Genomic DNA, 25,178 nt, shown 5'->3' on the forward strand with positions numbered 1-25,178 from the left:
CTTAGGTTTTTTTTTTTTAATTAATATGGTAACATAATGTCAATAAAAAGGCCTATTTTATACAGTATTATGTAGATAATAAAAAAAGGCTTTATGTTGAACAAACATTCGTCCAAATTCTCGCGTAAATAATATTAGTAAGATAAGTATATATGTTTACGTAACTAACTAAGCCTGCGACTTCGTTCGCGGTTAAATTTATTAATCTAGCCTAAGTTATTATCTGTTTCTGCCAGTAAAAGTTCCGTCAAAATCGCTTCAGCCGATCCAGAGATTACGCAGGACAAACGGACAAACAAAATTGAAAACAACATACAATACATATGTATATGTAAAATACTATAATTTTAATATTACAAACAGACACTCCAATTTTATTATATGTATAGAATTATAGAAGGTGCATATTCTGTAACTGTTATACATATACATACCTATAACTACTAAGATAACTAAAAGTCTCTTGTTGGTTCCTTTCGATAGTATTTACACGAACCCAACTTTATATAATATATTTAAAATTGAATGTATTTAAATATAATATATTTTAATTTCACATAGAAGGTTGTATATGTAATGTAACACTTTTACATACCTAAAAAATAACCCCTTGTACAAGAATATCGTGCATTTTATTTAAAAAAATAAATCACACACTCACACATACACACTAACACGAACACAATAGGCGTGTAAAGAACGAATTTATTCTTTTATACGTATGCTACAGCGGCTCTCAAACCTCGGACAATGATTTGCTAAACTGATATTCTTTATTTAAAATTATAGGATACATATTATTGTCAAAATCTTGATTCAATTTCATAGAACGTAATTGTTTCAAACGTCAGAAATCATATTCTGCAAACGATTTTGATAATTTCAAGCTTCAAATACAATAATAATTGTAACTAAATTATTTAATCGTAAATCAACTATTAACTAACCTTATATTTTTCATTTTATTTTACTTAGGATAACTTTAAGAAATATTTTGAATACGTAATTATTTTTTTACTTTTTAGTGCATATTCATTTGTTTTTAAATTGTGTTTTGTTTGAAGTCGGTTTTTCTTTTTGTTAAAATGTTTATTCATATACGTACATATAAATAAATTAATATAAATAATAGTAAAAGTTTTATGCTATACATATATCAGCGAATTAAATAGTATGCACACAAGATGGTTCGTATCGTAATTATCGTTACAATTTGATTTTGTTACAATAGCGTAGAAGGACAAATCGCAATTGTCGACGTCAGTTTGTGTTTTGTAATTGCTTGAAGTTGAGTTTACTCTTGAACAGTATTCGTGTCTCGCAAACAAGCCCCCTAAGAGAAAGAGTAAAGAGCAGCGGAAAAGAGGAATTTTTAAGCTATCATATTATCTTGGTGGTAGGGCTTTGTGCAAGCCTGTCTGGGTAGGTACCACCCACTCATCAGTTATTCTACCGCCAAATAACAGTACTCAGTGTTGTTGTGTTCCGGTTTGAAGGGTGAGTGAGCCAGTGTAACTGCAGGCACTAGGGACGTAACAACTTAGTTCCCAAGGTTGATGGCACATTGACGATGTAAGGAACAGTCAATATTTCTTACAGCGTCATTGTCTATGGGTGATGGTGATCACTTACCATCAGGTGGCCCATCTGCTCGTACACCAATCTATACCATAAAAAAAAATCATGCATAAAAGAGCCTCAAGCCGTTTCTCGTCACGGCGTACCAGCACAAGCCGCAAGTTACGCGAATATATATTTTATAAGTAAGGTTATTTGATTCATAAACGTGCAACCGCAGATAATACTGTAAATATTCAATAGAACATAAATGAACAATTATTATAGCTTTGAGAACCAGTGGCGAATAACAGATGTATCAAAATGTACTAATCATATATTTTTTTTCTATAAAAAACTCAGAAAAAACCAAGGGTCAGTCATTAAATTAAAAATTACTAGCAAGTAAATTTATGTTTATTTCTTGTCGTTCAAATTTCAACTTTAATGTATGTGATAATAGGGTTTAATTTATATTTTATAATGAAACATTGTTGCCTTAATTTCAGAAATTGGATCTAGTATGGGCATTGGGAATAAAACAAACCTAGTAATTATGTGAGTATTGAAATTTAGTTTAGTGTTGTGCATTAGTCGATATTATTATGTGTCGATATTTTATATATCCTCACTAATATAAAGGCTAGTTTGTATGTATGGATATTTGTTACTCTTTCGTAGAAACTACTGATAGGATTTTGATGAAACTTTACAATAATATCGCTTCTATTTATTTATATGTATTTTACTATCATGGCTGTATTTCTAAATGTTGACAAAGAGTAACTACTGAGTGTCTTGCCGGTTTTTCTCCGTATAATCTACGTTCCGAACCGGTGTTAGTTTCACTTAATATCAGTTCAATGACGATTCAAAAGTGCTTGTAAAAGCCTACTCGAATATTTTGAACGTACCCAGATATACTTGCACGAAGTCCTAACAAATAAAGACAAATACTTGATGTTTAAAATAATAAGAAGTCTATTTAAATATCGATAAAAAAACGATTTAATGTATATTGCAAAATAATATTGACATTATTTTAAAACACATCTGCCCATCACTAAGCAATTACTGAAGTTATTTACACGTGCCGTCTAAGTTCTCAATTTCACTTAAATACCAGATAAGTTATACTTAGAATCAAAACTAGAAGTCAATATTAAATACGAAATTATATTATAATTATTCCATACGTAAACTAGCGATACCTCGCTTTACAGCGCTTTATCGCTATCAGATCTTAATAAGAACAAATTTCAAACTCAGCACAGAACAAAATAGTCATATATCACAAAGTGTTATGGGACATTGATTTTATCAAGCATTATATTAAAAGGATTCACGTATCAAAATAGCGTGTCAAGATAAGTCGTTTCAACTCTTTCTGGACTTTCTTTCTCTATCCGATCTTGAAATCTCTGACTGAATTCGGACACAGGATATCATCATTGTCATTAATGTTTAACTTCGAGAATGCCTAGACAGATAAATTCTATTAAATTTTGTGATTAATTTGTTTTTTTTTATGACATAGGTGGCAAACGAGCAGGAGGCGAGATGGCCCAGTGGTTAGAACGCGTGCGTCTTAACCGATGATTGCGGGTTCAAACCCAGGGAGCACCGCTGATTCAAGTGCTTAATTTGTCTTTATAATTCATCTCGTACTCGGCGGTGAAGGAAAACATCGTGAGGAAACCTGAATGTGATTCACTTGGATTTCATGGTTTAAGGACACCATAAAAACATAGCATGTGTGTGATTATGATGATGAGATTATGCCTCATATGTATACATCCACCTATCAATATAAAGCAGCGTGATGGAATATGATCCAAGGCACTTCAAAAAGCGATAAGGCCCAGTGGTACATTTACAGGATATTACTTATAAATAAAATTTTAACAAAAAGAAAAACCGACTTCAAACAAAACACTATTTTAAAACAAATGAATATTCACGAAAAAGTAATAAAATTAATTGCGTATTCAACATATTTTTTAGAGTCTTCCTAAGTAAAATGAAATGAAAAATATTAGACTACTTAAAAGTCGATTAACGATTACATCATGTAGTTATAATTATTGGTATATTTGGAGCCGGTGTCAGCCATGGTGCCCTTGCCCCAACAATCAAAAGAAAGAAGCGATACGAGCCCCTTGATTGATCCAGTATATTATTGTGTAAAAGGTAATTTGTAAAAAATATATTTGTTAAAGTATTCTCGTATTGTTTTTTGATAGATATACTGTAGGGTTTTATTGGCTGACACCGACTCCAAATATAACAATAATTATAACTACATGAAATAATCGTTAATCGACTTTTAAGTAGTCTAATATTTTTCATTTCATTTAACTTAGGAAGACTCTAAAAAATATGTTGAATACGCAATTAATTTTATTACTTTTTCGTGCATATTCATTTGTTTTAAAATAGTGTTTTGTTTGAAGTCGGTTTTTCTTTTTGTTAAAATTTTATTTATTTTTTGATTTTAAGTGAAGCTGATGTTGACTAACTAATTTTTTTTAATATGGATAGATTAAGCGTTCCGTTTATATGAGTCAGAAACTACTTCGAGGACAATTTCAAAGGAAACTTGCGAATAAAGCAAAAATAGACTTTCGAAAATGCGGATTTAATACGTCACGCGGCGTAAACTACAAGGATCCCTCGAAAGAGCTGCAATCGAACTCAGCAAAAAAACTTTGAAAAAGACCAACTATATTTCGTACATCATATGACATCACATCACATACACAAAATTTGATTAAAGATACTAAGAAATTCTGTCCCATATCGCACCCTAACTGCGAGCCGTATAGGAGTTCCATCACTACATAGTATAAAACAAAGTCGCTTTCTCTGTCCCTATATCTTTAAATCTACGCAACGGATTTTGATGCGGTTTTTTTTTAAAAGATAGTGTGATTCAAGGGGAAGGTTTATGTATATATAACATGAACAATATAGTAAAGAAACACTGATAATTTTAGAAGTTTGCGGTGTGATGTCGTATATAAACAAATTCTGTAGTATATTTAGTATCACTATTGCACCCGTGCGAAGCCGGGGTGGGTAGCTAGTTGATTATAATATTCGACTATGATAATTACATAAACATAACCACATTACGGAAGGTGACTCAAATATTCAAATAACCTATAAATAAAAGATTCGACCGAGTATCGCTAACGTGCTCCTCAGAATTGTTCCGTTCCCTTCCGTTCCGTTACTTTGTCATGGATCCTGTGCTCAGAACCTTACCAAACTTTCACCAAATTACCCTTGAAGTATATATTTTATAATAAAAAAAGAATTATCAAAATTGGTTAACGTGATTTTCAGTTATTCACCTATTTGTCGCGCATATACATAATGCAAATTTAAGACTTATGTCGTTTTCACATAGATACCATCATCGGAAAAAAAAATAAAAAAATGGGACCCCACGGGAAGCACTACCTTTCAAACAAAAAAAAAAATTATCAAAATCGGTCCACCCAGTGAAAAGTTATGAGGTAACAAACATAAAAAAAAAAAAAAAAATACAGACGAATTGATAACCTCCTCCTTTTGGAAGTCGGTTGAAAAAAATAAAACATCATAATTGCAGTTTAAAATTTAAACTTAATTAACATATACAACCTTTTTCGTTAAGAGTAGCGACAGCTGATAAAGCAATAAAGGAGGTTTCATTTATTTTCATACAGGATGTATAAAATTTAATTGTTAATAATTGATTCACGTGCAAATCGTAAAAGAGCGTAAGTTCTGAGGTTCTTGTTGTACTTTCATAATCAACAATTCGAACAAAAATATATTATATTTTAAGAATTTAATATAAACTTGTAAATTTTAATTAATTTACCTAATAAGTGCCTACTTGAATTTAAGTATATTTTGATTAATAAGTCAACAAAAGAATAATTAAATTTCTTATGTCAATTTAGAAACTCTACTCAACTTTTAGATGTCAACGTTGGCAGGGTGGGCTAAGAGCTTTAATATAAATGACACTTATTTATATCATAATAAATTTATTGTATAAAACCTATTTCTATGATCAAAGAGTTTTAGTAAATATATTTATAACTGTATATAAAAATAATCACAAATTATATTACATGTTACAAAAAATAAAATGTGTAACGTAGCCATATTTGACACTAAATAATATGTAATTATAAATACATTATCACTACATAGTATAAAACAAAGTCGCTTTCTCTGTCCCTATATCCCTATGAATCTTAAATCTTTAAAACTACTAGATAGAGTGATTCGAGAGGAAGATTTTTGTATGTAATACATGGACAATATAGTAAATAAACATTTATAATTTTAGAAGTTAGTAATGTTGTGTCGTGAATAACCAAATTCTGTAGTATATTTAGTATCAGTATTGCACCCGTGCGAAGCCGGGGCGGGTTAGTGAAGTATGGTAAAATCTTTTATTTTTAAAAGATATTCAGATTCAGCTTATCAACAACGGTGTTTTAACACGGCTTTGTGGATACCCAGCATAATTTGAACCTTTTCGGTTAACAGCCATATACTAACTGATGGGTCAACTCAGGCGTCATTGGAAATTAATACAATATCTTAATAAGTACCTGTTTGATCAATCAAGTGAAAAAACATTCATTCAAATTTTTGACATACTTCATTTTTTTTGGGCTGTATTTAAGCGATCTTTAGGCATAAAAGGTTGAGATTGTAAAAAAAAAAGTTAAATAAAAAATTGCACACTATCAGTTTTAAATGTACAAGAAAGCGTTAGTTACCAATGAGTCATCGGTATGATGGCGGACAAAAAAATCAGCAAAAACGAGCCAGCAGGTGTGTGCGAAGGACGAGTGCCGATGAAAGTCGCTTTGTGAATTTAAAAAGTATTAGAGATCCTTTGAAACGATAAAACCATTAAAATGTAAGTATTAAGGAAAAACTGCTCTTATAATTATATCAAGATCTAAACCACTCAACTTCATATTCTCCACCAATAATCTATATATATAGCAAAGACAATGTATTAAAATATAACTTCAGTGGCGACCTCCGTGGTCGAGTGGTGTGTACACCGGTTTTCATGGGTGCGCCAATGAGTCAATGTAGATTACCATTAGTTTTGTATGTTGTCTAAGGTCTGGGTGTTTGTGGTATCGTCGTTACTTCTGATTTCCATAACACAAGTGCTTTAGCTACTTACATTGGGAGTAATGTATGTGAAGTTGTCTCATATTTATTCATAACTAAAACTATTTTATATTACAATAATATTTTAAATTTCACCCGTGGTATATTTTCTTATAAAATCGGTAGGTGGACTGGCAAATGGACCACCTGTAGTGCTATTACGATATAGCATCTATTGCTATCACATATTTATTGCAGATTGATATCAAATGAAATCATAAAAATATAAATAAATATTATGCACCTTAGCTGATTTATCGACTGCAACGTATATAAATCAACAAATACTTGATAGCAACAGTTGCTATGCTATATCCGTAATAGTGCCACTGATTGTATGTGTATATTGGTGCAGATAGAAAGTGTAATTTCTTACATTCGCCTGGCACCACTCCTCCATCAGAGCGGACCATGCGCGTGGCCTCGTTGGGTAGAAGGGAGTGGGAGGGCTTGCTACTTGAGCCTTACAGGAGGCCCTAGGACGGGGCCCTCATGACCCCGGTTGAGTCGTACATATCCTTCCCGGTCCCCCGACCGATAAAAAAAAGGCACTTTATACCCTGGGAACTAAGATATAACTCCCTTTTGCTTGTAGAAACAGTTTCTCGCCCTTCGAACCGGAATATGACAAATCTAAATAGTATTATTTGTAGAATAAATAATGATGTATAGTATATATATATATATATATAGTAGTTATATATATATATATATATATATATATATAACTACATACATAGATTTTTACAAAACCCTTCCAATAATAAATACATACGGAACCTATTTTACTTAAACACTTATTACATCCAAATCATATAAATATTAAACAACATACCTTCCTACATTCTCGCATGCTAATTTCAACGTTATATACATGATATAAAGTCCATTTTCGTTTCAATGGCTTTTCGCATTGGATGGTTACAAAAAAACATCGAAAAAGAATTTCTTTCGTGTGTTAATTCATTTCTTACAAAAAAAGTTAAAAAAAAGTTAGTAATGTATATGACGTAAGACGAAAACTGGTTAGGATTTGACCTTGTCTCCTTCTATATGTATATATAAATGTATTTCTGTACGTAAATAAATAAATTAAATTTTAATATTAACAACAACAACAGTCTGTAAATTCCCAGTGCTGGGCTAAAGGACTCCTCTCCCTTTGAGGAGAAGGTTTGGAACATATTCCACCACGCCGTTCCAATGCGGGTTGGTGGAATACACATGAACATGTGACAGAATTTCTATGAAATTTGTCACATGCAGGTTTCCTCACGATGTTTTCCTTCACCGCTGAGCACGAGACGAATTATAAAGACAAATTAAGCACTTGAATCAGCGTGCTTGCCTGGGTTTGAACCCGCAATCATCGGTTAAGATGCACGCGTTGTAACCACTGGGCACACATTTATTATTCTACTTACTCTCTATGATTTATAAATATTAAAAATATTATTTTTATTAAATAATAGACACTTGTTTGGGTTATTTTTTGAGGGATATTCGACAACCGCCATTTTGAATTCTGTCGAACATTCGACGATAAAGAACAATGAAACTACAACATTTGTATCTCCTTATCGAAACTACAATGAAACTTTTAAAGTAAGAAGAAATGTAGGTACGTTCTTAGGGGATGTACTGTTATTATTACTTGGGTTTACAATTTTCGTTGTTTTGCGGACGAGCATATGGGCCACTCGAAGTGGTCACCACCGCCCGTAGATATTGGCGCTGTTAGAAACACTAGTCATTCCTTTCATCGCCAATGCGCCACCATGCTTGGGAACTAAGATGTCCTTTGTGCCTTTTGTTACACTGACTCACTCACCCTTCAAACCGAACACAAGAGAACTTCGTACTGTTATTTGGCTTGCACAAAGCCCTACCAAGTAAAAGTACATGTTTTATATATCTCGTAGCTTACCATTAATCAACTTCACCCTTGTTCATCGGTAGAGTTGACTTTAAAGACTTTATTAGATGAAAGACTATTTAAATGATAATCTGCTGGCCGATTTCGGTCAATATGCTCTTGAAGAACACTAGAGTACTGCCCATTGTGTGCTGGAATAGCATCCAGGCACGAAGCTGTTTAATAAAATTAGTTTTAGACTTGCACAGAGCTATCAAATAAAGTAAATGTTTGTCATTTAAGGGAAAGTCGTTTATTTTAAAACAAATGTATTTATTGACCGACGACTTCCATGGTCGAGTAGTGTGTACACCGGTTTTGATGGGTACGCCACTCCGAGGTCCCGGGTTCGATTCTCGGCTGAGTCGATATAGCAAAAGTTCATTAGTTTTCTACGTTGTTTTGGATCTGGGTGTTTGTGGTACCTTCGTTACTTCTGATTTTCCATAACACGAGTGTTTTAGCTACTTACATTGGAATCAGAGTAATGAATGCGATGTTGTCCAATATGTAATATTTATTTATTTATTTATTTTTACTTTACTTATTATACTTATAAAATTACTTTTATTTATCAAACGAAGCATGGGGCAGAACATATGCTTACCGATACTGACCTCTTTTACTTTTTGCGGTAATCCGAAACCAGGCGAGCAAAAAACCGAGTAATAAAAAGCAAAACGTTGCGTAACCTGTGATGTCATTTCCGAGTTTTTTTTTTAATTCAAGCCTTTAGTACGAGCTAGTTTATAATCCATTAATGTATGTATAAAATTACACATCATTTTAATTAATTCGTCAGCTGACACATTCGGTTTCAGATTATGTGTAGGCTCGTATTAAATGATTTTTTTGATATGACTCAGTAACATAAGTTGAATACTGTATTATAAAGATATACATTAATTACATATATCTATGTATATGTCGTAAGACGAGTCGAAATCTTTTATAGAGGAGCATTAGACCGATTGCTCTTTGACTGTCGAAGATCTACCAGTATTTTGGAAAGAATATTCCATAGGTCTAAAATAATTTGGTAATAAAATATAAGTTGATTTTGTCCATAAATGAATAAAATTGGAAGATGTCTTTATAAAAGTGTATTTTACTTTTAGCAATGTCGAAGACGGTACCAATATTTATTATTTAAACGAGAGATTCTGGTGATGTATCGGTACTTGTTTGTAAAAAGTGTTTACGTGTTCCAAGTAAAAGTCTGTTAATAACCTCTGAGATGAAGGTTTTAGATCTTATTCCAAAATAAAATGTGTGATTGTAGGTATGTCGCGCTGTCCACTGGAAAATGGAGGTTTCCTCACAACCTTCTCTATAAATTATAAACACAAATATCATTTATGTGTTAAGCATTCTCATTTAGGTAATGAGGTAATAAGTTCATACATATATTATGTTTGCGTAATCGCTTTTCTCAACATGTAGTGCAGAATATATTATGGTCCACAAGTGTATGTATCATCAGAGAATGAGAAATATAGCTGTGAAAACGGTTTTAGGGACCTGGTGCTACTAATATACCTTGTTCATAGTTGGTTAGTCTCCATCAAACATTGTTGTTTCCAGAACGAACAGTAAAGTGAAAACCTGTTTAAGTGGTGGGTATGTACCTCGTTTTGAAGAGAAGATTTGGATCTTATTGAACTGCTGCTTCTGATGCTCCAATGCAACAGAGCTAACTCATGTAGGTTTCCGCACGATATATCATTCCTTTAATGTTCCATTAAGATCCACGTGTTTTTCAAACAACTCCTGTGCCACAAACCTCTAAACCATGTTTTGTATTTTTTTTTTTATGATATAGGTTGGCGGGCAAGCATATAGGCCACCTGATGGTTAGTGGTCACCATCACCCATAGACAATGACGCTGTAAGAAATATTAACTATTCCTTACATCGTCAATGTGCCACAAACCTTGGTAACTAAAATGTTATGTCCCTTGTGCCTGTAGTTACACTGGCTCACTCACCCGTCAAACCGGAACACAACAACACTGAGTACTGTTATTTGGCGTTAGCATAACTGAAGAGTGGGTGGTACCCACACGGGCTTGCACAAAGCCCTACCACCAAGAATTACCATTGTTTTATCTTGCAATAAATTAATACTCCATGTATTTCCATTTATTCGTTATAATCGAATTCCGATGCAATGAAAAGTATACATTTGAAATTAAGATGACTGTGACGCATGTCCACCGTGACAACAACGTATCTGGGTCAGGTTGCATCTTTGAAAATTTTGCATATACGTCATGAGAGTCACATATCATGCATGCGAGGCGATCTTCGTGACTATGGATTGTGGATGAAATTAAAATTAGAAAGTGAAGTTTTGGACATGGTTGGTGGCATTATTGAGATGGCAAATTGAGATGAATATCGTTTCTTTGTTTGATGACCTTGAAATGTCTGTTGTTGATGAGGTATATTATTGGGAAAAGGACGATATCACCAAAACATATTTATCTTTGCTAATATTCAAAAGCGAAAGTTTCTCTGACTGTAACTTGTTCTCGCTTAAACTGCTGAACCGATTAAGATTAAATTTGACGCCGATCAAAGCTGGGGAAGGAGATAAGATACTTTTTTAGTTCATCCCTCTATGGGGTTGAATTTGTGTAAAGATTCGATCAATTTCGAGCAAGTACAGCCGCAGATGCAGCTATATAAACTTTGGTACATAAGCATTTTTCAAACCAAAAGCATTTGCTGATTCTGTGGTTATACCTGTACAAATAAGAAGGTAGTACATTAATATTGCTTTGAGTTTTAGAGCTGTAGTTCGAATTCGTAGCGATATCATGTGAATATCTTATTAATCCGTTGTCGCCGAGCACATTACCATGACTTAGGCGTAAGGTGACCTCAAAATATAATATGGCGCCAATTTTAAAGGTAACTGTAAAATTGAAAATGAATTCCATACAGTTATTATCCTAACCGATCCCAAGTCTAAAGTAACTCTATAATCTCTCCATGCTTAAAACTTTGAACTGGATCATCCCAATTTTACCTTTGGAGAAGGTTTTTGTGGTAAACTTTACAAATTCAGGGGTTCAGCTAGTAAATTAGGCAATGCCAGTTACTTTATTTATTAGGCTGTCATGTCTAACTACTCAACTTATCGTCATTGTTATATAAGAGGAAAGGTAACAATTCCTCCCCAATACGCCGGCGATACCGCGATTTGTTTAACAAGGAAGGAAAACGGAGACCATGACAAATAGGTACGATCACGCTAGCTTACGTACATTGGTTCAATTTCTGCTGCAGTATTAAATAAAACATGAATCTTAATTACAATCTGCAGGTTCAAAATGTTTTGTTATGTACATAATTGGCTTGGTTTTGCATGGTTTAAATGAATTGGTTGCATTGCAGCTCACATTAGACCATGGAGCTCCAAAACCCTCTCCTTAAAGAGAGAGTGCTATTCCAGCTGTAGATTATATACATGCTGTTAATATTAATATTAGAGCCAAGATGGCCCAGTGATTAGAACGCGTGCATTTTAACCGATGATTGCGGGTTCAAAACCAGGCTACCACTGAATATTCATGTGCTTAGTTTCTGTAACCTGCACGTGTCTTATTTCATATTCGCATCGCATCGCATTCCACCAACTCACATTGGAACAGCGCGGTGGAACATGTTCCAAATTTTCTCCTCAAAGGGCCTTAGCCCAGCAATGGGAAATTTACAAGCTGTTTTTTTTCGTTCGTTTGTTTTTTGTCAATATTAGTTGTACGAAAGTGTAACACCTCGCCTCGTTTTTAGCCCAGAGGATCGAAATTTGCGATTCAACAGGGAAATGCTCCTATCATTGCCACCATTCCAAACAATCAATATATATGGAGTAACTATTTTTAATTCATTTTTGTATATTCTTGAGCATTTAAAGTTATTAATTTCTATGTTAATAAAGTATGTTTAATATTAAGAGGATATAACCTTTTTACCAATTTAGATGGACAAATTCGAACATCGGTTTGCATAAAGTATATGGAACTAAAATATATTTTTAGAATTGATATTTTACTATTCCCCCTGTTGCTAGGCAGTGACCAGTATGACGAGTAATTCTCAGATCAAACACATGATTCCCATTAAGAGCACTAATTGATCTCGCTATGTATGTCACGCAGTCTATTCTTATATTATAAATGCGAAAGTTACTCTATCCGTTAATCTATCACGGTTCACGACTGGATCGAATTTAATGAGATTTGGTATAAGAAAGAATAAAGAGTAATTTTTAATAATACCCAACGACATATACCAGAGAGTCGAGATGGCCCAGTGGTTAGAACGCGTGCATCTTAATCGATGATTGCGGCTTCACAACACAACAAATTTCATAGAAATTCTGCCACATGTGACAAATTTCATAGAAATTCTGCCACATGTGACAAATTTCATAGAAATTCTGCCACATGTATATTCCACCAACCCGCATTAGAACAGCGTGGTGGAATATGTTCCAAACCTTCTCCTCAAAGGGAGAGGAGGCTGTTGTTGTTGTTGTTGTTGTTGATACCTGAAACGCGAACAAAGATGCGGGCGACTAGATTTTTTTTTGAGGTTATCAAATTATAGGTATCTGATGTCATTGTATTCTGTAATATATAGTTTCATGAACATAGTATTCATACATTATGTAGGTATATGTCCAATGAAAAAATAACTGCTTTATCTATACTTTATTTTGCTTCTTTATGAAATAGGTGGCAAATAATGAGGTTTAAACGGTGCAAACTGCAAAGCCGCTACCACCGCCCATGGACATCTGTAACACCGAGCTAGGATGTGTATAGCGTTTGAGAAACGTGTATGCTCTTTTCTTAAAGGTATCCAAGTCGTATATAATATTTATAGATAAGATTATTATATTTATTTATTTTAATACTTTATTGATAACCATAAAGTAAATTTAACAAATAGCGGACTTAAATATGATTATAACAAAATGATATTCAAACATATATGAATATGAATTTCAAACAAAGTATTTTTATAATATGTTAGTATATCAAACAAATACTTTGTACACCCATCTCCGACTTGGTACAGAAACAATTTATACAATTGGGAGTAACTCTTTATTAAAATTTAAAATTAGAACACAGTTCCGGGGATTACCCTCTACATATTAACAAAGGAATTACCTTTTCCAATTAATATAGATTAACACTTATTTGTATATTAATTTTTCTAATCAGTAATAATAAATTATGTAACAAAATATTCCTCACTTTTTTAAGCAAGTGAAAAAGTTAATATCAACGGTAAATAAAGTTCGTTGAAATATTATTACTTAAAAGGCTTTTTTTTTTTTTTTTTTTTTTTTTTTTCTCGCTGGAAAAACGCTTTACGCGCTTCCCCCACGTGATGGAAAGTGGGGGGGTGTGTGGGACTCCCCGGAGCCCTGAACGCCGAGTACGCCCAAGCACACCGGGTTTACCCACTAAAAAACCAGCGGTACCCTCTCCGTCTTTCGGCGGACGCCACGGGATCGCTTACGCATGCTACCGTGACGCCCTGACGGTCGGCCCGTCTATACGGGCCTCCAACAGCTAGGGGTGATTCCCAGGGTACTGGGACCCCCCCTGGTCCCTACGGCGCCTATTGAGGCGGAGGGAGAAGGTGCGCGTAGCGCCTTTTCCTTCTCCCCGGTCGTCTTCTGCGGAGCGAGTCAGCGGCGGCATTCTTTTCCCGCTCCCGCTCCGCTGCTTCCTTCTGCGACATGACACTTTCGCAGAAGGAGCGCATCTCCGACCAGCACATCTCGCTACCGAGCATGGCGTTGATAACGCTCGACAGCGAGAGGTCTCCGCCCATACTTGCCGTAAGGGTGTGCCTCTGGGGCCCCCACGCAGCACACTCGTACAGGGTGTGGTACGCCGTGTCCACTGGCGCACCACACTCGTGGCAGGAGGGTGACTCCTCCCGCCGCGCTATCCCGTGCAGGTACTTACCGAAGCACCCGTGTCCGGTAAGTACCTGCGTCATTCTGTACGACAGTGTGCCGTGCTTCCTCTCGACCCAGCGACTCAAGTGGGGACGAATCGCCTCCACTGTCGCTAGGCCCGCCGAGGGAGACCCCAGATCCTCCTGCCATCGGGCGATCAGGGCTTGGCTAAAGCCCTGATCCGCCCGACCTGCACCGACCCCGGACGGTCGCCGCGGTCCCTCGCCTCGACCCGGAACCGGTACACTTCCGCGAGCACCTCCGCCTGGAGCTCCCAGGGCGGATCACCCGCGAGAAGTGTCGCCGCTGTCCACGACACCGTACGGTACCCTCTGATGCCTCTCACCGCTATGACCCTCTGCGGCTTTCGCAGCAGGGCCCGATTTTTAGCGGTGAGGACGTCTATCCAGATCGGGGCACCGTACAGCGCCATCGACCTCACTACGCCGGAATAAAGACGCCGGCATAGCGACCCCGGCCCCCCCACATTCGGAAGGAGGCGACCAAGAGCGGCGGCGGCATTGATGAGCCTCGGGCCGAGATGAACAAAATGCTGCCCGAAGCTCCATCGTCCGTCCAGGATCAGGCCCAGATACTTCATCTGGGCCTGCACTTTGATCACCGTCCCGTGGACGGTGATACTCGCCCCTCGTGGGGGTCCTTTCCGTGGACCGTGGAAGAGGAGGGCCTCTGTTTTGGATATGGAGACCCTCAAGCCCAGCATTCCCATGCGGTCCACGGTGAGAGCCGTTCCGACTTCGGCAAGGCGAGCCGCCTCCCGGAAGTCCCGTCCTATCGCCGTGACGAGAGTGTCGTCAGCATAACACAACACCCCCATCCCGGGAAGGACGGGAGCCCGCAGGAGCCAGTCGAAACCGACGTTCCACAGAATTGGGCCGAGGACCGACCCCTGTGGAACGCCGCAACCCACTCGATGCCGAACGATCCTCCCATCGACCCCCGCCCAGAGGACCTCCCTGTCCTGGAGGTACGCCTCCAGCAGTCTCCTCAGATAGGTCGGCACCCCATGGTATCGGAGTGCCTCCCGTATCGTCTCGAAAGGGAGACTATTGAAGGCGTTCGCCACGTCAAGCGACACAGCCAGGACGACCTGCCCCCGGGCCACCGCTTCCGTCGTCCGAGTCTTCAGGGCGTTCAGGGCGTCGACCGTCGACCGGCCCGCCCTGAATCCGTACTGCGCCTCCGAGAGACCCGGACCGACCTCCTCGAGGTGCTGAACGAGACGGGCTGCAAGTACCTTCTCGAAGAGTTTTCCCGTCTCGTTCAGCAGCACAATTGGCCTGTATGCCGAAGGGGAATCCAACGGCCGACCTTCCTTCAGCAACAGGACCAATTTCCCTTCTTTCCAAGGCTTCGGAAACTGCCCGCTGCACAGACATTCGTCGAACAGCTCCCGAAGCCTTGCACCTAGGTATTCCAGGGTGTCGCACAGAATACGCCCTGGAACCCCGTCCGGACCCGGCGCCGTCTTCCTGGCCCTCAAGCGGCCGAGGGCCATCTCCATCTCCCGCTCCGTAATCAGTGGTGGAACCACTGCGTCTTCGGTCACGGAGCGGGGGGCCATCTGCGGAGGGACGTGCTCGCCTGGATGGGGGAAGAGTTCCCCAACCAGGCGAAGGAGGAGTTCCGGCGGCATCGTCTCGGTGACGGGGGCGCCTTGGGTGCGGAACTTCCCGCGTACACCGCGGTACGGGCGCCCCCACGGGTCTCGATTGAGACCCGCCAGAAGCTCCTCCCTGGCCTTCTCCTTGGCCTTGCGTATCGCCAGCTGCAGCTCTTTTTTCAACTGGCGATAAGCGTCCAGCAACTGTCCCTCCAGATCCCTGTCAAGGCCGTTGCGTCTTCGACAGCGGACGTAGGCCCTCCGTGCCCGACAGCACGTCGCCCGAAGGTCGGCGATTTCGGGCGACCACCAGTATACATGCCGGCGCGGAACTCTGCGCCGGGTCCGAGGCATGGCCGCATCGCAGACTTCCTTGAGTGAACTGCGCATGCGGCCTGCCAGCTCCTCTGCGCTGGCGCCCTCCCTCCTCCCTGCGGAACCCCACCGCTGCACGATTGCGGCCTCCTTGACCAGCTCTCGATCGACCTGGCCGAGAGACCACCTCGGCAGCGTGGTCGGCACCCTCTGCGGTTCCGCCGGCCTGCGTGAGGTGGAGATCTCAAATCGGATGTACCGGTGATCTGATAGAGTCTCCACCTCCTCCTCCACTCTCCAATCAACCACTCTGCGTGCTACGACAGGAGTGGCGAACGAAACGTCCACCACGGAACCCCCGTTATGGCGAACGCAGGTGTGAACCTGTCCCCTGTTGAGAAGGGACAGGTTGGAGAGCAGGGCCCACACCTGGACGGCCCTCCCTCGCGGATTCGTGACAGGGTTACCCCAGGCACGCGACTTCGCGTTTAAGTCGCCAAGAACCATTATCGGTTTCGGTGACTGCCTGGCCACCGCAGCTCTGACTAAGCCGAGATATGTCTCGAACTCAACCAGGCTGCGATTAGGGGAGAAGTACGTCCCGACGACGACGTACTCTCCCCACCCCACGACTACGTAGCCCGAACCCCTTTCGATGAGTGAGAGGGGGGGGCCCGTACCGCTCCTCGTGAGGACCGCCACGGTGTCGTCCAAGTCCCCCAGCCAGTGAGGTAGGGGAGGGACGAAGTAAGGTTCACAGGCCACCGCCAGGTCTACCTGCCACTCCGCCATGGACTGCAGTAGAAGATCCTGAGCCCCGGCGCAGTGGTTGACATTCGTCTGAAGGAAGCTGAAGTCTGCGCTCATGTCGACATTGCAGCTTCCTCCTCAGCCTGGCGTCGTCCGACGTTATTGGTAGTCTGGGTAGCGAGGACCACCTTACCTTTCGTGATGGGGGGGCTACATTCTTTCGACCCCATCACGTGCCCGGAGGGCTTGCCGGCGTCTGCGCACACTACGCAGCGCAGCTTCCCGGTACATGCAGACGATTTGTGTCCATCAACGCCGCACCGGTAGCAAAGGCTTCCTCGTTCCGCACTGAATGGGCAGAGCATCCTTGTATGGCCTAGACCCATGCACTTGTAGCAGCGCAGAGGGCGCTGCTCAAGCACATACACTCTGGCCGAGCTCCACCCAACTAAAAGACGACCAGTGTCAGCCAGCTTTTTTGCCGCAGTTATTGGACAGGACACGAAGACCATACCCATATAACCGGGTCCTCGAGAAATCTCCCCACACCTTACCGTTTCAGCGGGGCAACTCCCCTCGCGAACGACTGCGGCAATAATTTTATCTTTAGTGACGGAGTCATCTAACCCCGTCACCTTGATGTCCACCTTTCTTATGGGGCGAGCAACGTTGGCCACTCCATCCAGCACCGTACGGAGCTTGTCGGCTAGTTTCTCTGCCTGTTCCATCTGAGCTTTCGGCAGCTCCAACACTCTGGCCCCCGTCGCTGAGCGTCGAACTTTGAGCCCACCATTGATCCCAAGGTCTTGGAGTTTCACGCTCTGCTCAGCGCGCTCCAAGACCTGAGCATACGTGATGCCTTTCTGCTCCGCTTCCGGCTGCAGCGTTAATACCACTGCAGCTGTACGAGGCGCGGACAGCTTAGGCTTAGATGCTTGTCCTGCCTTAGGCACCGTAGGTGCAACTGTGGTGGTTGCAACAGTCGGAAGGGAAGCCTGCTTTCCCTTCTTTCCCTTTTTAACCACAGTGGACCAGGACACCTCCTGGACCATCTGCGGCGGAATTATCACCGACGTAGGCTGGACGCCTGAGGGACCAGCAATAGATGCCGTCGGAACAGCAGGTGGCGCCCGTTTTGACGCGGGTGCAGCTTTCGGCGGTGGAGCAGGCTGGACAGCCTGCGTGTAGGGCGTAGCAATCTGCTGCGCCACCTCCCGCCTCTTATCCGCAGCTAACGGAGGGCGATGTATTTTTGCGGGAGGCAACCGTTCCTCTAGTACGGCAAAGCGTGCGTTGATCATATCGCCGACCGAAGAAATTATGGAGGCTTTAAATCTCTCCATTTGAGCATCCTGTGCCGAGCCGGAAGCATCACTTGCCCCTGCCACCTTGGTCCGCATTTCCGCAAACTCGCGGCGGTGAGCCTTTACCTCGACCTTGAGGCTGTCCACCTCTTTGCGCAGGCGGCCATTATCGGCGCGGAGCTTTCGCGTCTCCTCGGCTTCTGTCCGAGCTGCTAAGGCGTCTACAATGCCCTGTAGTGCAGCCGCCGACTCCTTCAGCCTCTTTGCAAAGCCTCCTTTTAAATTGGTGGACTTTTGGGCCACCTCCAAAATTAGGGCTGCGCTTCGGCCAGCTTGTGCCCGGAGTTCCTCTGCTCCCATCTTCGTGGGATCTTCGGTGTGTACATCCGAGGATGAGGATTCCTCGGAGTCCACGACAACCTGTGGAGCGTCCTTTCGAAACGCCCGACTACGCAGGGACCGCTCGAAAGCCTCCTCTCTGGCCTCGCTGGCCTTGGCTTTCAGCTCAGCCTTTGCCCGAGCGAGGCCACTACCCCGTCCTTTCGCGGTTTTGCCGCGAATCGCAGGCTTGCTCTTCGCAGCCAACCTCATCTCCGTCTCCGTGTCAGAGTCGGAGTTAAAAATAGCAAGGCCCCCATAAGGCCGTTTTCTACCAACCAGGGCGTCGGACGACAACTCAGTGTCGACGTCCATCGCCGAAAACGAAAAACATCAATCAACAAAACAATAAAAACAAACGAAAATATTTATATATAATAATAAATATTAAACTATAACAAATTAAGATCTAAAAAGATCTATTCCACAACAACAAAAAACCAATCCTTAAACAAAACAAGTGTCCGATAAACAAAGCCAATAGTGCAGATGTTACGCGTCAGAGATAACGAAAACCGGTTTAGCAAGCAGGTGTCGTTTAAAATCATCAATCGTAATATCTTATCGCAATATTCAACACAACCTCAGTCGACGACGTCCGAACGTTGAATCTTCATTACTTAAAAGGCTGTGATAACCGTTTCGTTTTACGATATAATTAAAATGACACTTATTTTAGTTAATTGCGAGTTAGATTATTATTTATGTTGTCACGAATACCGTGTAATTATGTCTACGCCAAAAATTTTTAAAAAGTAATGATTATTCTTATAAAGCTCTTACACATGTTTGTTTGTTTTTTTTTTTGTTTTATTATATAGGTTGGCGGACGAGCATATGGGCCACCTGATGGTAAGTGGTCACCATCACCCATAGACAATGACGCTGTTAGAAATATTAACTATTCCTTACTTTGTCAATGTGCTACCAACCTTGGGAACTAAGATGTTATGTCCCTTGTGCCTGTAGTTACACTGGCTCACTCATTCTTTAAACCGGAACACAACAATACTGAGTACTGTTATTTGGCTGTAGAATAACTGATGAGTGGGTGGTACATACCCAGACGGGCTTGCGCAAAGCCCTACCACCAAGTTACATATTTCTACTAGTTGAACCTGCGGCTTTACCCGCGAAATTTATGAAACAAAAAATTTCAAATAAGTCTACACCCTATAATCCGACAAATTTAAAGTTTTCATTATTAATCAAAGAGTTGTATTTCGCTTTAAGTAATATAATATACATGGTGATTTTGGAATATGAGTTTTAAAATAAAACATCAAAGCTCATTTTGCAAAATTACAAATTGGCACTTAAGCTTTTCTTCTTTTCTACTGACGATAGATTTATTTCATTCAAATTCAGGCTCAAAAGGCTACCTTCATTTGTTCCTATAAAAATAATGAGAACGATGATTTTAAGGATTCGATTGTGGGATAAAAATTCCTTACTAAAGATACGCAGCCTCCGTGGCGCAATGGTTAGCGCGTTCGGCTGTTAACCGAAAGGTTGGTGGTTCGAACCCACCCGGGAGCGAATAATTTTGACACATTTGCATTTGCAATCAAAGTTTTATTAATTACGACATTGCTTGAAAAAATTGATCATGGAATTATTTTTTGACTGTCTCTAATGTTCCATTGTTGGGCTCAGACAGATGAATTGTTGATCTACAGAAAACGCCAATATAAAGCGTAAAAATAGAGATCATAACATATACCATTGTTACCACATACATAAACATATATAACTATGACAATAGCACCCATTTTCTTTGCTTAAGGTCCAAGTGTACACGTACTGGATCATACTAGCTGACCAGTATGCTTACATATTTAAAAAAAGAAAAAAATATAATATCATTATTTAAATACGTATAATTATATAGTTAAAACTTCTGTCACTTGTTAGGTCTTCAATTGTATAAAACAGCGATTTGGGTTCCGTTTTAATTATTGATATACACGGTTTGTATGTTGATATATTAAAAGCAACTCATTTCGTGTGATGCAACGATCCAAAGTCCATCAAATGATTGCAAGCACTCCAATCTAGTGTCGCCATGCAGTCTCTTGAAGTCAATTGACTGCGCTTGCGCAGAGCAGCTTTGCCAGAGACAAACATTACATTTTATTAGATACCAAACAATCAAATGAAAATGAAAAATCGTATTTACAGCAGTTATAATATATTCTTTATTTAAAATAATCAATTTTTCATTATTCTTAAGTATTTTTACAAAAGAGTTTGTAATTGTCTGAAAAAGATAATGTTACAGGCTGTTGTATGTTTAATACATCATTCTATGATAATAATTAAAGAAAAAACAGTTCTTGTCTATAGGTAATATTGCAATTTATTTAACGTGGCTTCCAAATGTTAATCTTTTTCTTTTTCAGTATCAGCACATTTATATTTCCTTAATAGAAGTTAAGGAATGTGAAGAAATCATGCATAAATAATGAATCGTAATAGCGCCAGTTCTTATCTGAAATATTCTATTGCATAATAGATAAAACAAAACCTTGAAAGTTCATTTTGTTCATAGCGTTTAATTTCCAACGGTGTGTTAGACACGACTGTACAAACAATAAGGTATTAAGTCTTTAAAAATATTTTTCGTTATCACGCCGTTTAAATACACATTGAATAATAAAATATGGTTAAGATCGTTACATATGAGACTGTATCGTGTTATGCTTTTGCCTTTTCTCTTTATAGAAATTAAATTGACATATTTAAACGGAAGACATGGCTTTATACCTTACAATTTAATTGAATATGAATAAAAAATACAAAATACTTGGCTGTACGGTGTAATACCTTTGCCTTTTCCCTCTAAGGAAAGAATAAAGCGAAAAAAAAATTAAATTGACATTGACAGATTTTTTCGCGCGAAAATATTGACAAGGGGAGAAATTAAAAAGTTAACTCTGCTCTTTCTCTGCTCTGTGCCCTGGCAACAACTCCGTCACTTCGTTCTTGGTGGTCGCATTGATTGAATATTACTCCTATTGCCCACTCATTGAATGTCAACTTATTTAAGTGTGTACTTATTTAGACCCTTCCATTTATAAGATAGTTTTTAAAAGATAAAATTGGTAAAACTTGTCAATTTAATCTTAAAAGTAAAAGTAGAGTAACGGTATACTAATAACACACTGTTGGCTTAGGTGATATTGATTTAACTAAATTTTTCCTTTCACCTGTTTCCACCTGTAAATATTCAATTATTAAAACCACAGCCAACATGGGTATTTTTATTATATACTAGCGACCCGCCCTGACTTTACACGGATGCAATGCTTATACTAAATATACTATAGAACGTTTACAGTCTTTCAATCGTTAGACAATATAAACCGGTCTTACGACATCACTACAGAAACTCAAATTTTCCGTTTGTTTCTCTACTATATTGCTCATGTCATCTACACAAAAACCTTTCTCTTAAATCAATCGATCTATTAAAAAAACCGCTTCAAAATAGTTGCAATAGAGAGTCATAAGTGACTTTCTTTTATACTGTGTAATGATTATAAGAGCCTATGTCCAAATATAAAAACTTTTCTTTGATATTATTTGAGAAATATATTATAGAACGTTCGTGTATTCATGTGTGTTATTACTCAAATATCCGTAATGACTGGTCGGAAGATTTCAAAGCCTTAATATCTTTTTAATGAAGTTGCGTACATAAATAAATAATGTTATGGAAATTTAAAATTTATTGTTTATCAAAGAAATCGTTTATCGTTTTCCCAATACGATAAACCGACCCAATAGCGTAACCACCTAGAGAAGAGATGACAACCTATTTTTGTGATATCTTATTTCTGGTCGTGTTATAAATTAAAAAGCAAACCCTGAGTGAGTATGATAAGGCTAAGTGAATGATAACCACTATATACTTAGTTGATAGCGTTCATGTCCAAAGTCTAATCACAAAATTTGAAAAGCATATTCAAATAAAATCTTTCTAATTAATCATGTATAGACATGCTTATTAAAAAAATATATTTATTATCTGTTCAACTTTACAACAGATAAACACTGATTCGATATAAATTTAATTTATTTGATTTCCAAAACTATACATAATAACTTGGAATATAAATTTATACAATGTATAACACTATTATTAATTATATTATATTGGCTGTAAAATCCTTCAGTAAACCTTCACTGGCATCTGCCAGCGACCTAATCTGATATCTATCTAATATATGGACACAGTCAACTATGCTGGTCACTTCGAAGTATACAAGTGCGTGCGCAAACGTAGGTGTACTCGGCATTTCCCCCTCATAATCCAATGGCTGAATGTAAGGCACATCACCAAGAGTTTTACGTGTTCTTTGAGGCAGTCTACGTTCAAGACCTAGAATATCGGGGTGTACCTAATATCTAAAACTAAAATCTTAAAAGGAACGTAATATTTTCGAGCTAATTTTCAACGATATTTTTCAAGTTATTTATAGAAGTGAAAATACACTCAATTTCTTTCAATAAAAACGATATCGCGTATCATTCAAAGGCAAGGAGTTATCAAGTATAAAAGCGAGAATATTAATAAAAGAAATCACCAAGTGTATATCGGTCGAGGACGGAGATCGCGTCACAATGACGTACGATCATTGTGATAACTATCACCGATTGACATAACGCACAATTAAATCACTAGAAATTCGGTCAGCGGATACATAATCACATTATTTGTCTTCCAACTGTGGGCTACCTCGTAAAGCCAAAAAAATATCCCGCTGAGTTTCTTTCGCCAGTTCTTTCAGGTCATCATCACCAACAGGCTATGTTTGTTTTGTCATGTTTGTCCACTGATGGACATAGGCCTCTCAAAATGCTCACCACTGTGGCCTTTCTTCGGCTACTCGCATCCAGCTTCCAGCTGCGAATCCAGCTTCTCAGGTCTGAGGTGTAAAAATTCCGAAGCGGTGGTAGATATTTAAAGATTTTTTACTTGGACTTTTAAGATTCAGAAATGTATGTGTCAGTTCCAATACTGGCCCTGTGATACTACGTAGTAAGTATGTACAGTTTTGGTTACTGAGTCCGAACTTTCTCCAGTTGGTGTTAGCTGGTGGAATAGTTGCATTATTTATAGCCCTTGTGCTCTGTAATGCTTTAGGCATATACTTTTTACTGACCGATTCATTTAAAAGGCATTTATGAAAGTGTTAGATTTTCATCCACCAACTAAACATAAATTAAGCATATTTCTGAAAATTCGCTTATCCAAGTATGAACTCGGAATTATCGGTTAAGATTTACGTTTTTTGACCACTATACTTGGTGGTAGGGCTTTATGCTAGCCCGTCTGGGTAGGTACCACCCACTCTTCAGTTATTCTTCCGCCAAATAACAGTACTCAGTATTGTTGTGTTCCGGTTTGAAGGGTGAGTAAGCCAGTGTAACTAAACTAAAGGGCTTTATGCTAGCCCGTCTGGGTAGGTACCACCCACTCTTCAGTTATTCTTCCGCCAAATAACAGTACTCAGTATTGTTGTGTTCCGGTTTGAAGGGTGAGTAAGCCAGTGTAACTAAAGGCACAAGGGACATAAAATCTTAGTTTCCAAGGTTGGTGGCACATTGACGATGTAAAGAATAGTTAATATTTCTGACAGCGTCATTGTCTATCGGTGATGGTGACCACTTACCATCAGGTGACCCATATGTTCATCCAACCTATACCATAAAAAATAAAAATAAAAAAAAAAACAATAAAAGAACTATTCCCTCACGACTCGATTTTTTTGTCTTAAATGTTTCTGACTCATTTAATACATGTAACAAATACCTAATATATAGAATGATTTTATAATAGTCGTAACTATCCCAAGTACGTGAGATACAGTTAAGGTCAATGACCTCGATACGTGTTGAAATGTGATCAATATTATTGAACACACATTATTAAGGAATTTGTCATTTTATCTCAATGAAGAATTTTTTAATAATACGATACAAAATAAATTAACATCGAATATTTTTACCTAACTACGCAGATAAAGAGGGCAAAGTACTTTACTATATAAAGTAATACTATTCATATATTTTTCTTAAATCTGTGTGTGTGTGTATGTCTCTGTGGTGGACAGGCAACAAGATTGTGAAAGGAGTTTTAACCAT

The 25,178-nt window shown here is 39.0% G+C and overlaps 3 protein-coding genes and 1 non-coding gene across 4 annotated transcripts in view; 1 reads left to right on the forward strand and 3 right to left on the reverse strand.

Annotated features, from left to right (window-relative positions):
* Positions 1-25,178, reverse strand: part of LOC124540783 (neural/ectodermal development factor IMP-L2-like) — a 100,995-nt gene that overhangs the window by 59,887 nt on the left and 15,930 nt on the right. The gene's annotated exons all lie outside the window — the stretch shown is intronic.
* LOC124540784 lies at positions 16,942-17,469 on the reverse strand (the record flags this gene model as incomplete). The annotated part of the gene is made up of 1 exon (XM_047118501.1): positions 16,942-17,469. A coding segment is annotated over exon 1 (522 nt), but the record flags the coding sequence as incomplete, so codon positions are not given.
* Positions 17,761-19,343, reverse strand: LOC124540677 (translation initiation factor IF-2-like). Its single transcript, XM_047118346.1, has 3 exons — positions 18,240-19,343; positions 17,896-18,188; positions 17,761-17,794 (listed from the first exon to the last, which is right to left on the reverse strand). The coding sequence occupies exons 1-3, from the start codon at positions 19,341-19,343 to the stop codon at positions 17,761-17,763; spliced, it is 1,431 nt and encodes a 476-aa protein (XP_046974302.1).
* Positions 20,495-20,567, forward strand: Trnan-guu. The gene has a single exon. It is a non-coding gene; the product is annotated as a tRNA-Asn (tRNA).

Source organism: Vanessa cardui, chromosome 26, assembly GCF_905220365.1.
Source record: "Vanessa cardui chromosome 26, ilVanCard2.1, whole genome shotgun sequence".
Classification (NCBI taxonomy): Eukaryota; Metazoa; Arthropoda; class Insecta; order Lepidoptera; family Nymphalidae; genus Vanessa; species Vanessa cardui.

Bases quoted from the DNA above. Each gene is read 5' to 3' on its own strand.
- LOC124540677 (XM_047118346.1), bottom strand. From the start codon at position 19,343: ATGGACGTCGACACTGAGTTGTCGTCCGACGCCCTGGTTGGTAGAAAA. The intron at 18,189-18,239 runs GTATTAACGCTG...ACGTATGCTCAG, and splicing joins CGCCTCGTACAGCTGCAGTG to GTCTTGGAGCGCGCTGAGCA. The intron at 17,795-17,895 runs GTGTGGGGAGAT...GTCGTCTTTTAG, and splicing joins TGCCCCGCTGAAACGGTAAG to TTGGGTGGAGCTCGGCCAGA.